General features: G+C 41.4%; 1 protein-coding gene across 2 annotated transcripts in view; it reads right to left on the minus strand.

Annotated features, from left to right (window-relative positions):
- Nucleotides 1-14443, minus strand: part of STOX2 (storkhead box 2) — a 145521-nt gene that overhangs the window by 56793 nt on the left and 74285 nt on the right. Inside the window, exon 1 of one of the 2 annotated variants that reach the window (XM_032685460.1) lies at nt 13705-14341. The exons of the other annotated variant lie outside the window; for it this stretch is intronic. Coding sequence (XP_032541351.1) covers nt 13705-13870 — 166 coding nt within the window. The 5' untranslated portion in view covers nt 13871-14341. Of the gene's footprint in view, nt 1-13704; nt 14342-14443 lie in introns of those variants that run through there. 2 annotated transcript variants of the gene reach the window in all.

Below are 14443 nucleotides of genomic sequence, written 5' to 3' on the forward strand. Positions count from 1 at the left end.
GTTTTTTCAAGAGTTCACAAAATAAAGTTTTGAAATCCTGTAAGGGATATTTGATATGTTCTTATTGTGCACTAGAATTTAAAATGCTGGTTTTTTTATTGTGGAATAGCAACTTCAGACTCTAAAATCATGTACTTTGGAGGTATGCTGATCAAGCACCCACTAGTGCTTAATCTAAAATTAGATTAGATCGTGGACCGGAGTGGACAAAAGTCAATCTCCTGTAAGAATCTCAGTGATACAACAGTGATTAACAACACTTGTGCAAATGAAACAAGAAGTGACAAATTCAAAGATAGCTGAGAGTGAATCCTTAATAATTTTTTTTTAAATTGAAGTCTATTATTAAAATTTCAACACTTTTTAAATAATTTGTACTGGTTTGCATCCCAAATTTTCTACCATTTGCATGTTTTTCCAATGTTGATATTTTATCCTTGCTAGGAAACACATCTGCAACGTCAATGACAATTATTAACAGCATGCACAACTAAATTAAACACCTGCAGATGTACACAAAGCATAAACAAAACACACATTGGTATACAAAATAGTCTCCTCAAATAAAATATATTAAATGGATGTGCTCTGATGTTACATTAACAAATAATATATAAAACCTTCAGCAGAAGGGTGGAGATTAAAGAGAGCAGTCTTTAAAAGAATATCAGTATAAAGTAAAATGATATATAACCAACATGAATATATGATGCCACTCAGCACATGCAGTACAGTTATTCTGTACATAAACATCAAAAAGATGATTCCCATGAGCATCACTGAATGTGAACAGAGGGTCCCTTGAGAGGGCTGGCCACGTGCAGTTCATAACACAGACCACCTCTGGAAGAACTGCCACATGCAGTTGTCTCCATCCACATCTATACAACGCACCTGAAATCTATTTCAGAAAACATTTCTATAATGCTGGTCTATGAATTGACAGGGCTTGGGGACATAATTTTCATGGATACTTTGGCAGCTCTGCAGAGAGCTAGTGGTGACTGGACTCAGCTCTACATTCCACCACTGTTTTCAAAAGCAGACTTTTTGCTGAAAATATAGATTGGGTCAGTTCAGGCCCATATGAAAATCCAGGTATGAGGATTTTTAAACCTGCCCAGTCCAATTTATCAGCCTCCAGAGATGCTGAACATTTGGCTCCTGCAAAAACCAGCACTTTCAGTGAGACACCCAATGTGTCACAAGCTCAGGAAGCCATGCTGGAAAGTTATGGCCTTTAGCTATTAGCTGAACCAAGATTAATCTTGTGAGCCAGCCAGCGCCTCCAAGAAAAGGAAAGGGGATACCTTGGAGGCATGAAACATTAGGATCCACTTCTGCAGCGTTTTCTCAGGTCAACTCTTGTCTTGAAACAGCAGTTCTGACTTACTAATAAGTGGGAGACTTAGAAACAACTAATGCCTTGGCACCACATCCTGCTTGCAATTTGAATCAGGAGTTGACATTTTTGGAATGTCAAGCATTGATATAACAAGAAACTCCTGCTTAATGCAAGCCTTTCATCTAGGTATGTGTCACCTTCAAGATGAGACAGCTCATGAGACCCAGAATTCAGAGGGAAAGGAATAGAAGGAACTAAGGGAAGAAAACTAAATTAAAGGAGGAATAAGCTGAATTACAGAAATGATTAACAAATGCTTCTTTCATGACTTCAGAAGAGAATGTGTGATGACACGAATCCTATTAATATCCTGGTTACAGGAATCTGGAATGTGTATGTTGTGTTTGGAGAGATGGGATTAATGCTGCTTCATGACCCAACAGCTGATCTGCTCTTCCATCACCAAAAATACCAAGAACCTCAAAACTTCTTCACATGTGTGCGTAGTCCTCATTAGCAAAAAAAGCCACAAAACAGGACAGGATGAGACCTAATGCAAGTTTAGTACTGAAAATGCACACAAGGTGAGCAGTTGTCACTCCCCAGACACTGTCTGATGTCACACAGTAACCTGCAAGTGAAACATGATGAGGACTGCTAAACAAACTGAGCTAGCTGGAGGTGGGAAGCATGAGGGGGGGGAAGCACCACACACACTTGTTCTCTCCTTCCACTTCCTTGGCACCTGTTTGTGGTTACAGTTGGACACAGCAGAGTGGGCAAGACAGACCTGGATCTGAACTGGCAAAGCCACTCCTTAGGTTCTCACTTATGGTAAAAAAAAAAAATAAAAAAATGAAATTTTCTACAGTCCTTCTAGCTCTTGCTGGAAAAACATCATCCAAAACTGTCATTGCACGGCAATGTATATCAGAGCAGGTTTTAGATTTTTGTTTTGCTTCCTGCTGGTCTGCCATAACAAAATAGCCCTCCCAATGTTATGCACAGCAATCACATACATGCATCCATTCAGAAGTACAAAACAAGTTAAATGCTCTGATCTGAAAAGCTGGGTTTGATATTTTGCTATTAGAGATAAAATGACACTTCCCAAGGGCAGCTGTGCCGTCAGACAATTATAATATACCTAGAATTAACAAAGCTTGGTTTGACACCAACTCATGAGTAAAATTCAATATTGACACCATTTTGTGTGCTTTCTTATTGCTTGATACACACCATCCTGTTCAACTACCACATTACTTAATGAATTAATTACAATGACAGAGTCAGGTAGAGCTTTTTACCTCAACTCTTTTAACTTACCTTTTCATGATTTAACTCTAAATGCAAGCTACAGTGAAACGCTTCATTTTACTTAAATACATTGTTTGTGGGTGTGAAAAAGGGATCACTGAGAGCATAAAAAAGGATAACCATGAAAAGCCAAGTGTACTGTACTGCTACATGGCTATTGCTGTATTTGGAATAATCAGCACTGGGATGAAAACTGAATAAGATTATCATCTGGTAGGCAGAAAAAAAGCTGAATCAATTATTAGCCTCGGAAATGAGCTCAGAGACATGCAAGTGAAGGAGCGATGGTCCTGATTAAATGCAGCCACTTAAATGACTGAAATTGAAATCTAAGGGTGAACTGGGGAAGGTGAAGCATAATTCTTGCAGCCAGGACACAAGAACACAAGCCTGCTCTGGCAGAACAGCAACTCTGTTCACGACTCTTCTTTTTGTTCTCTGTCATTGCACCCATCCTTGTTTCTGGTAAGCCTGCCCCAGTTTCTCCAGCTGTCCAACCTATGGCCCTTCTTCAAAGGCAGACCTCAATTAAAAGGGAGCATTACTCAGCAGTTACAGCTAAGTCCTCCTCAGCTTTTCCAGGCAAACAATATGTGCAAGAGAGATGGGTACATGCATTGTTCATGGAAGCAGCACTGCTGCGTGCTAAGGCTTCCCACCTGAATAGTCAAACAAAACATTGTGCACTTTTCCCACTTGTCCTGGTTAGAACAGCTGGGACCGATTCATCACTGAATGGGTATAGCCCAAACTGTGTATTCTATAGCCCTCCATGCCATTTCCCAGAAACTGTTGTCAGTAGAGGCCTGCGAGGGGGGGTGGGGGGGGGGGAATGTTCCTGAGCACCCTCATATCCTTTTATGGAATGAGCACCCTCATACCCTTTTATGGAATTCCCCGCTCTGAGGGGAGGACTGAACATTCCCACCTGAACTGGAGAGTATATAAACCTGGAGTTTCGGAACCTTTGGGACCACTCGTGGGATCCAGAGGAGGACCGCAGCTCATCGCTCTCAACCTGCAGCTCTTCACCACCCTTGGCCGGACTACAATTACCACTTTTGGTTGGACTGCAGCAGCTCTCCCACCAGCAGGTTTTTCCCCTCTCCCTTTGCTTTGGACTCAAGGGGGGGGGGCCCAGGTAGCACCGCTTCGTTTGTGCCCCGGGGTGCTGGGTTGTACATTTGGGTTTTGTGGGTTATTGCCTGTTGCTTGTCTGTGTGGTCGTACTTATTGTATTATTTTATTAAATTGTTATTCTGACTTGTAATCTCTCTTTGAGTTGGCTTGGTTTCCTCTGCTGGTTAACTTTCAAACCAGCACACCACTAAAGAACGGAATCAGACCCTGGGGCACACACACAATGTGCATTCTCATGTAGAACCATTAGCGCACTCACACAGAGCACAGACTTGCAACATATCAAATTTAATAAACTTACATAAACAATGTTTTACTGTGCTGCACAATGGCAATATGGCAGACCACGTCTGATAAAAAGTTCCTGCATGTGGCTAAATAAACAATACCTCACATAGCTACTTCAACCTCTTGTGCAAAGAGATAGTTAAGAATATGATATTTAAAGTGAGGGTTCTAAAAGATGCCTCAATTTTACCCTCATGGTTCCTGAAGAATAATTCTGCAGTTAAAATAATCATACAGACTGAAATTTAGACTGACTCAGAGGAAAATGCCTCGTGATTTTAGCAAAAACCAAAAACTGCAAAATGTTTCATTTAGAGATGGCTATATCTCTTTCCAAATTTTAAAAGTTGTTCAGAAACTGAGACTTCACTAGAGCTGGATGGAAAAAAATGCAGAAAACAATTTTTTGTATCTGTGTTCTGTGAAAACATTTCCATTCTTATGGAAACATTTCCATTTCCAAATCCATTCTTATGCAGACAATCCATGCCAATACCATTTCAAGACATATGTACTCCAAAGAGATGTGCTGCAGACATGTCCAATTTACAGGTGGGGGTTGCAGCTGTTCCAAATTTTATGTTAAAGCCAGTAAACTTCTCCTCTGAAGTTTTTGTCCCCTCTACTCCCCCAGCCAGCAATGCAGTAATTACACCTAAAAGCACACAAATCTTAAGAAAACCTTGTAAAAAAAATTTCCGTTTCACTCTGTTTAAAAAAAATATTTAGTTTAAGGCTTATGTGTAGTGAAACAGATCACTGTACAGTCCAAGAATGTAAATTCTCAGGAGAGTAGAATTTAGAACATCCTATGAAAATGAAGAATGGTACTTCACTTTAAAATGCTGTGAAAATGTAAGAGGCAAAGTTAAGTACCACAATGAAATTTAGTACATCATCTTTACTGGCTTACAGAATAAACAGTCCAATTTATGGCATTTTACAATGTTATCACATATGGTCAGAAGTTCATCTTCCGAAACTAGGTCACAGGTCATCTACAGGAAATTCATAGGAAATTATGGAGGAAATTAAAAGAACACAAATGGGCAAGCAAACTAGTTTATATAATCTAGGTTCTCCCAGCACAGCTTCCTGTGTTATGATGAACTTAGCTTGCACACTGAACTTTGCCTTTTCCAGGCCATATTAAGAAAGTATTTCTGAATTGTCTATTATACTCTTCAAGCCTCAAAATGTGAAGCTCAGATTCACTACAAAGAGCCATTCTTTTTTTTTTCTTTAAATAATATAGCTGAGAAAGATAATTGTAACTAGAAAAGGTGTTTTGAGATCATTCAATGCAGATTTCTACTCGCTACTGGCACCTCAAGACACATATACTAGAGGACAGTACTCAAACACAAGATGTCATTCTCATGTTCCTTCAGTTCCAGCATCCCAGCCAAACTGCAGCTGCATTCTCAATCATGTCTAGGAAGGTGACAATTAGTGTCTGGGAACCTGTTCTACTCTAATGTTAGACATACTTTTCAAAATAAAACCCCTGGTCAGCGAGGGATAGGAAGAGAGAGGGCTACAGTTCATCTAGGCTCTCTGGACAACTTCTGAAAAAGCGGTAAACAGAAGCAGCTACTGCTTCCATTGACCTAAAAGCTGAACGTAACATACTGCATATACCTCTAATGTATCACAGAGAAACCAAAGTTAAGAGTAACTTTACAAGACAGACACAAAATGAAAGACTTGCAAGATGCCTCTGCTGTCTCTCTTCTTACTATCATTAAATAGAAAGACCTAATAAAAATACGATCAATTTCTCATGCATTCTTTTTCACAATACTCAAATACCTACATAAAGTTCACAAAATAAAAGCAGTTCCTCAAACACTGTTCATTCTTCCTCTACTGCTTTCACACACTATCAAATCTAATAAAACTATTGAGATCTGTTTTTTCAATACCACAACTTGAAATTTCTAATAAATTGTGCATTTGTAGCTATCTGCTGCAGACAGCATTTCCCACCGAAGTAACAACGAACACTCCTGTACTTTAAAAATTATAGGAATCATATCATCTACAATTTGTTGAAAAACAGAACTATCTTTGGGTTGTGAGGAGTTGGTTGACAAGGTAGAAGTGATAACAGTACTGAATAACAATCATTCCACATCATTTACTGCTGGTATTATAAACAGGCTCTCTTTTTCAGCTTGCAGGAAGGCGAAAAGGAAAATTCTTGAGAACACGGTGGCATCCAAATGTTGATCTGAATACAGGATTTCGCTTGCAGAATGAGGACTGCTTTGTTCACACTGAATGCACCTATTTTTGGATGTCTGTTCTTACCCACAGTTACCAATTCAAGGCCTGGATTGAGAAAGGATTTTTTTGTGACTGGCAATATTACAGTATAAAACAAATGAGACAGTTCTCCTACTGAGCAGATTACAATCTAAGTGTAGAGAACTGCAGAAACAGTTAAAAGTGCCCAGGAAAACAAAGTCAATGACTGACACAACTGGGAATACCTCCCTCACCTCCTAACTTTCAAACCCAGTGATTTTAATCTCTCTTTGAGGGAAGGAAAAGGGAGTTGCTATCCTTTTTATAATGAATTCAAGCCTGTTGAAAATCAAGTTTTCTTTTTTCAGTTACCTTTTGCAGACTGTTTAAAACCTGCCAATACAGCCCAGGGTTCTGTCTGAACTAGACTGCTCTACCCAACTACATCATGCTGTGTGCCCAAATATACTTCCTGTAAAGCCAGGTCTTCCTTTTTTCTTTCCCTGCCACCCTCCTCTTCTCCACAGTCTATTTGAGCAAGATAATTCCAGCACCTCTATGTCATCCAAGAGTGAGATACAAAACAGCATCAGTAGAGCAGGCAACTTGATAAATGTGCTGAAAAAAGGAAGCCAGCAGCTATAAACAACTTTCATACCCCCTCATAGCTACAGGCAGTCACTCGGGAGCAACAAATACTGGTTTGGGAGAGTTCTGAAACATCAATATTCAAGCACTTTCCCCATGACTACTCTGGTTGCCACTGGCCTTGATACCAAAAATTCTGCAAAAACAAGTACAGAAACACACTTTCATGAGACTTTTAGAAAAGCTTTTAACACTCGTTTCTGCTTCCTGTCCTATCTGATTCACCTAGAAAAAAAGACTTATAACTGAAAGTGTTGACTTTAACTTCAGGCACTCAGGTCTCAGTTTCAATGGCCACTATTCCTCTTCCCTCTTCTGGTAAAAATCAAACCCAATGGTTACACAGAATTGCATGAAGTATTCATTAGACACTTCTTACAATGGGCAACCTATATTTCTAGGCTCAGATTTACATCTACACCACCAAAACCATCAGATATCCAGTTTAAAGGTAGTTTCATCATTTAAAATAATGTAAAGTATCATGATTTTCAAGGAAAAGAACCCAAACACCATTAATATTGTATTATTTAGCAAGTCTCACACAAGCTCTAAATTAGCTCACAATTTTTGATCATGGCTCTAATGTTGTCTGGTCTCTTCTAACCATGTAAAAGCACGCTCAGGAGGATCCAAGAGTATCTGAAATTTTTTTTTCAGCACTGCTTTACTTGAGTTATGTCCCAGAATTTGGATGTTGATTCTGTTTTAATGCTAGTCACAGAGATATTCTACAACCTGCTATGGGCTATGAAGCAGAGTCACGCTAAAGAAGCTGCCCAGAACACTGAAAAGAAACCCCCAATTTTTGGAGGATTTCTACAATGTGCTTAGCAAAATATCATTCTTCTAGTCTTCACACCTGATTGTACTTATACCTCTTTAAACTGTTCAAAGACTGTCACAAAGATGATAGTTTACTCTGGGATTAACTCTCCAGCATACAAATGAAGGCCTATTGTTGCTCACAACTGAGCAGGTCACTGGGCTAACTCAAGGTGATCTGCAAAATCCTCACATTTCAGCCCCCTCCAACAAGTAATGCATTTTGCAAAGACATGGCTGCTATTCAATTCCAAAATGGCAAGACATTCAACACCCTTCAGGTTTATCAAATGTTGCCAACAGAGTATAACTTCTACACATGTGAAAGACTGGGAGCTATTTGTGATGAATCAGTACTGTGTTTGTTCTCAACGCTTGTCTATTCTTGAAAGAGGAGCTTCCTGTATCTTCAGTAGCTATCATGATGCCTAGTGAGCATACAGAAAAATTACTTGGTCACAGGACTACTGGAAAACACACCTAGAAATGTGCTCAGACTGACACCCCTGTACAATTGCCACTGCCACCCCTTGGTGACCTGATCCTGGAGCACCTCTGTGCACCCCAACCAGGCTGAAGGTCCAAGCAAAGCAGCAGAGCCAACATGGGGACTTTGAATGCAAGCAGCAACAAGAGGCTGGGGAGGAAAAATAACCTGAAACAGCCCTGCAGGGATGAGTGCTCTGAACTGAGATAGAAACCTGAACAGGTCCAGGTAAGACAGGCACACACATAGACTTCTGTTTCTTTCTTATATCCATTCCTCTTTGATTTTACTTCTAATGCCATGAAGAAAAAAGACACTCTGGATCCCCTTGCTCATAGGTCACAATGGCTAGGGAGAGCAACAGGTACCCAAATGCAGTTTGGTCAGCTAACTGCACAAGCAGTGCTCAGGACACTGTCCACAGCTTGGACTAAAAGTGAAGCCATGGATATGCAGAAAATGTCTTGGTATCTGGTGGGCAAGGACCAGGCACATGTGTGGCATAACACACTGGCATGGGCACAGCACTGTGAGCTCACACTGCACATGCAACCGCAAGAATGAAAACCATTCATTCAGGGTTCTACAGAAGGAGAGAGAAGCTTGTCTTCTGTTCTCGTTTAGGCAAGAGAACTAAACGGGGGGCGGGGGGGAACAAAATGAACTAGAAACTGTGCAAAAATGACTGGTCCATGAACTTGCACCAAGTCTGTGGTGTGAAGACAGAGCACACTTACACGCTCCCCCCAGATGAGGATGCAGTGAAAGTTCCTAATTTTCTGTCAAGTGGATGCCACAGAGGCCAAAAGGGACTGGTAGACACAGTGAGCTCAGGAGCAACTTTCCAAGCAATAAAGTAAGCATAGCCCCTCAAGTAGCTGAACAGAGTGACCCACTTGGGGTTTACCAGGTTGGCACAGACTAAAGCAAAGGAGATAGAGCAGGAGCCAAGAGGCAAAGCTAGTCCTGCTAGCCATTGACACCTGCACATTCTCAGTTCTCACTGTCCCAGCAATGGGTCTGGCCTAAGACAACCTAAAACTACTCAGAATTCAGGGAGGCAAAGCAATCACATTACTGTTAAGAAGATGAATGGGAAGGTGTTTCTTAATACCACACTGAGAGAAAAAGAAGGTGATGCAATACTGATTATTCCATTAAATATTAATTACAATACAGCTACTTTCAAGCTAGAACATATTCCTTTAGATAACTGAATTAAGGGACAGGAGAACTGAACTAGCTTCAAGGCTTTGCGTGTATCTGTCATTTCTCAATTACATTAAACTGAGTTCTTCAGATCATGCATGGTTATCTCCAAATATTAATTTTTAGAATTAGAGATTGAAGCTAAAAAAAAATATTCAGAACCCTTGAATTTGCTCAAATGGCTCCCAAGAGCCTTCTTACTGTTCAAGGAGCTTGAAGAGGCTGTCCTACACCTTTCATCAAATATCCTTGAAAGGGACTTGCACATAGATACCATCAGTTGGATAACAGTGTTACATACTTCTCTCCTTTCCCTTCTTCTTTAACTTGGTAATCAAACTTCAGTAACAGCAGGCAACATATAGACTGAATTTTACCTTTCAACTTTGGAGGACTGAAACCTCTGCAAGGAAACTGTATGCAAAGAGCAATAAAGTAACTGCATACTTTTCAGACGGTAACTTTCAAATGAGCATGCTTCGGAGTTAGTTTTTTCCATCGTAGAAAGCTCTTTAGATGTTCCTGTGTGTGCTAGCCTGTTACCCTACACCACCTCCATCTCAAACTGACGCGATACACCTCCAACACCAAAATCTTCAACTGAAGTAGCTCAAGAAAGGCTGCAGAAAAAGTTCTTTCTTTCAAGAGCACTACTCAGTTCTCGTAACATTTAATGGCTGGGTCAATCACAGGGTGCAGTTCCTCTCTCTGCTAAAACAAAATCCAGGATTTGCCTTTGTTATTTAGAAGGGGGGGGGGAAAAAGAAAGAGGCTTCCAGCGTTTCAAGAGCTATACGTATTATTTCATGTGACTGCTTGGAGGCCTCCTAAGTTTCATTAAGTTTTATCCTGTTTGGCAGTTGCATATGATTTCTTTATTTTCCCTTGAATTAAGCAGCAATCTATCAAAAACTTCCAAGTATATTTCCTCTTTATCAGTAACATGTATGAATTTTATTGGACTCAAACTTTTCAATGTCTCTTTTCACACAAGGTCAAAGCTCTACATTGTTGTAATTTTCTTTTTCAGTGTTTTTTCTCCAAGACAGTCCTCCACTGGGAAATTAATATTCTGCATGAACAATGAACTCCTTGCATGGCCTTTGAACCTAGTGGTTGCTAGGAGGCCTAAAGAAACCCTGGAGTACAGCCTATTTAATAGCATGTATCAAGAGATTATTCAGCAGCAAAAATGTGTGATTTTCTAAATTGTCTGCTTTTTTCCCTCCTTACTTCCATCTCCATTCATCTGTCAAACAATCTTTAGATTTCATATGAATTGCATCTGCATCAATTTTCTATAATTATGGGCAGTTTGTTCCCTGAGTACTGAAAATGTGACTGGCCAGCCACCAATGCTGCTTCAAATCAAACAAATATCAAACTGGTCCTTACTCAGTTTTACTGAAAAGGCTGCTTAAAATCAGGTATGCTTCACCACTCTACCATGAGGTTTGCACTTCCATTATAAACATGTTCTGCTTAGAGACTGTATTCTTCTCAAATAAAACACCACGGCATTAACTGCAACACCATTACTCAGTATTTCTCTGTGCTGAAAGAAATATATAGATGCTTCTCCATGCTCCATTGAGGCATACTTGTACATTAACTTGTATATTAAGCTTCTCAGCATCTTACTGAACGTTGTTTGATTATCTGCTTTTCCATATTTCCCTAAGCGCAGTAATTGAGGCAAAACCTCAAGGTTTCTTTCCCACCCTCCACCCCCACCCCAAACAATGAGGCATTTAATTAAAAGAGAACCACAACAATGCTAATGGTGATGAGGTTAAATAGTTGGATAAACAGTATGCAGCCTTCTGAAAAGCCCATGTGTTTCAGGACACTTTCTCCCCTACAACATTCTGGGTGAAAAAGAAAGTATTTGTATTCCTGATCCCCACAATTTTTACACCAGAGGACTTCCTATAGATTTCCTGCAAGGAAGAGAGTTTCCTTCAAACAGTCATAAGCATTTAGATACAGCAGCTATTCGTCCCAAAACTAATATTTGAAAAGGCAGTGGACAAGGATCCTTTAAAATGAAATGAATGTAGAAACTATCCATCAAGAGAGAACAACTGCATTTCCAGATAAAAGCCTATTAAGTTGTTGTTTGGGTTAAAAAAAACCCAACCAAACAAGAAAACCTCAGCAAAAACAAAAACCACTTGCTGATTTTAATTTTCAATGTGTTTCTCCCTCCAATAACTTTAGCAAATTAGTAAAACCAAACATGACATTTGCCCTTCTTTTTCAGTTGTTGCAATTGGAATCAATGAGCTCTATATTCATAAACAAGTATTCTGAAGGTCTGGAGATTACTTCAAAACATTCATAACAGATTAAAATTCTGTGCCACTTCCCACCCCCCAAAGGACACAGGTATCTGGTAAAAAATTCAGGGTGACACATCTGATTCTGCAGATTGCTGGTGTTTGTCTGGTTGGATTGTACCAATTTTGCCAAGACAAAGCTTTCACAGAGCCAGACTGCTTCCCTGAAGAATTGAAAACAAGCAAAAACCACACTGCTTGGCACAAAATGCTCACGTGAGCTCCTTCTCTTTTCAGTACACGCTTCCACACTGAAAGAAAGGCCTAAAAGTACCTACTTCAACAGAACTGACACAGCGTTATCTTACAGCGGGAATATCAGGACATTCACACAGAACAACAAAAATCTTCACAGTATGGACAGATTCAGCTTTCCAGCCCCTTTCAGGTCTTGCAGCACCAACGAAACAAATCAATCCCTCCACCACCACAAGCATTCAGCTGTTCAAGCATAAATTATCTTTGTAATTTCCTCTCAATATGTGACTTCCCAGGAAAGGGAAAAAACCAGAACATTGCCAAAACAGCACAATATTCTTATACAGGTAAATTTTTCAATAAAATGGATGTTATTTTCCTTGTACACAGGCATTAAAGAAATAACAGTCAGAAGACATTTTTAAAACATGAGAAACCAATCCTGACTAAAGAGATACATTTATTAGGGCCAGAGACAGGAAAGTGAGCATATAACTGACAACCACAATTTTTGGCTCAACCTTTGTAGTAGAAATGGGGAAGGGGGAACGGAATACGGGGCTGGAGACGTTTTCAGTAATGCATAATAAACACCTTTCTCCTTTAAAAGAATCTGCCTACTCAACCTAAATTGAGCCTCAGAGGGAAAAACGTGCCTTCGTGATAAATTGGCATTTGCCATCATAATAATGAAACGTTATGTCCTATCATCACAACAAGCAGGCAGCAGAACAACAAAGGAGGTTTCCAGGATTTTCTGCCCCTGGTCCCCTCCCGATCAGCATATTCCCAAGTCTTCTTTTGGGTGTTTATGAAATGTCTTAATTCCAAGGCCATTAAGATGCATTTCAGGATGGAGCAGATTTCACTAACAGTACTGAGGCTTTCCAAAATCTCCCCAGCACTCTCCATCGGAGACCAAGCCTCTCCCTGACGACTGCCTTTCCCTGAGCTGTTTTTTGTTTTGTTTGCGCTTTCTCTTTCCCATGCACAAACGTGTTGGTCCATTATTTCCCAACGGCCTTCCTTGAAAGCAACTGACAAATGAATATACATGTACGTGTGTGTTCCGCCACATACACAGGTCTAGTCTCCTTCTACACCTCAAAAAACAAATGCAAATGTGTTTACAGTCATTTCCACCAACGCATGCTTTGCCATTGCAGAAACGTGCAGCCAAAACCCAGAGAGCCTGTAACAAGGCAAGAGCATTTGCAATCACAGGTGACCCTTTTCCTTTCCAAAATGGAAAAACAGTTAACTAGAGTTAACTGCATTTAAAAAGGAATGTGTGGGGCAGCAGTAAATATCCAGCGCATGCTTTTACACACAAAAGGAGCAAAAGGCTCCATGCTCTGCACAGCCAGTCATTTTTATCTGCCCTTCCACGACAGAAAGATGCAACCGTTTATCTCGTATATTTATTTCGCCTGACTAATAGATTTTAAACACCATATTGCGAGGACCTTGCTGTGAATCTTGCAGAGGTACAAAATGGTGGATGTATGCTATTTTTTTTTGTGCATTATTCATAACAACTCAGCCTCCCGATCGCAGGCTCCCCTCCGTACCCACCAACACAGCCTTCCCGGCCAGACACACATTCCGCAGCAGCCTCGCAATAAAGCTCCCTCGCATACACAAATTATGTTACAAACCTGATGTCATGTAGCCCCGTGATGCCTGGGAAATAAAAGCTGGGGGGAAGTGCTTGTGCAGTCGGTAGTCCTTCTCGCTGCGGGACCTCATGCGGTCTGAGGCCCGGTCGGAGAAGTCGGAGCTAGGCCAGGCCCGCCGCAAGGTCGTACTCCGCGTCTTCTTCATGCTGAGGATGCCCGAGCCTGTTCCTCCCGCCGCAGCATGGGTCAGGGGTGCGCGCCGCCGGGCATCAGCCTAGCGCGGCCACCGCCGGGGCGCAACCTGCGCGCATCTCGCCGCTCCCTCTTCTAGGGCGCCAGCCGCAGGTCCCTTCCTTTTTTTTTTTTTTCCCCCTCGAATGATCCAATTTTACACACGTCCCACAATGCATTACACTTCATTTGCAATCGGTCCGGCTTACAGCTCCCAGATTTGCGTGGAGGAAAGGCACGTTATGTGGCTTCTCAGGCAAAAAAAGGGGGGGAGAGGGGGAAGGCTGAAGGGGGGCTGGGGACGAGAGATGTGCGGCGTGGGAGCTCGGGGGTCCCGAACAATGGCCCGATTCAGCCCGGCCGTGCTTAGCCAACTGTGAGCCGCGACACAAAAGGCCCAAACAAACGAGGAAAACCCGGCGGCCGCCGACTGCGACCCCGACCGCGGCGCGCCCGGCGCTGGGGAGGCGGCGGCAGCTCCCGGCGCGGCGGGAGGAGCAGAGGGAGGAGGAGGGAGCGGAGGAGGAGGAGAAGAGGGAGGGCCCGC

The sequence above is a fragment of the Chiroxiphia lanceolata genome, chromosome 4 (assembly GCF_009829145.1).
Source record: "Chiroxiphia lanceolata isolate bChiLan1 chromosome 4, bChiLan1.pri, whole genome shotgun sequence".
Classification (NCBI taxonomy): domain Eukaryota; kingdom Metazoa; phylum Chordata; class Aves; order Passeriformes; family Pipridae; genus Chiroxiphia; species Chiroxiphia lanceolata.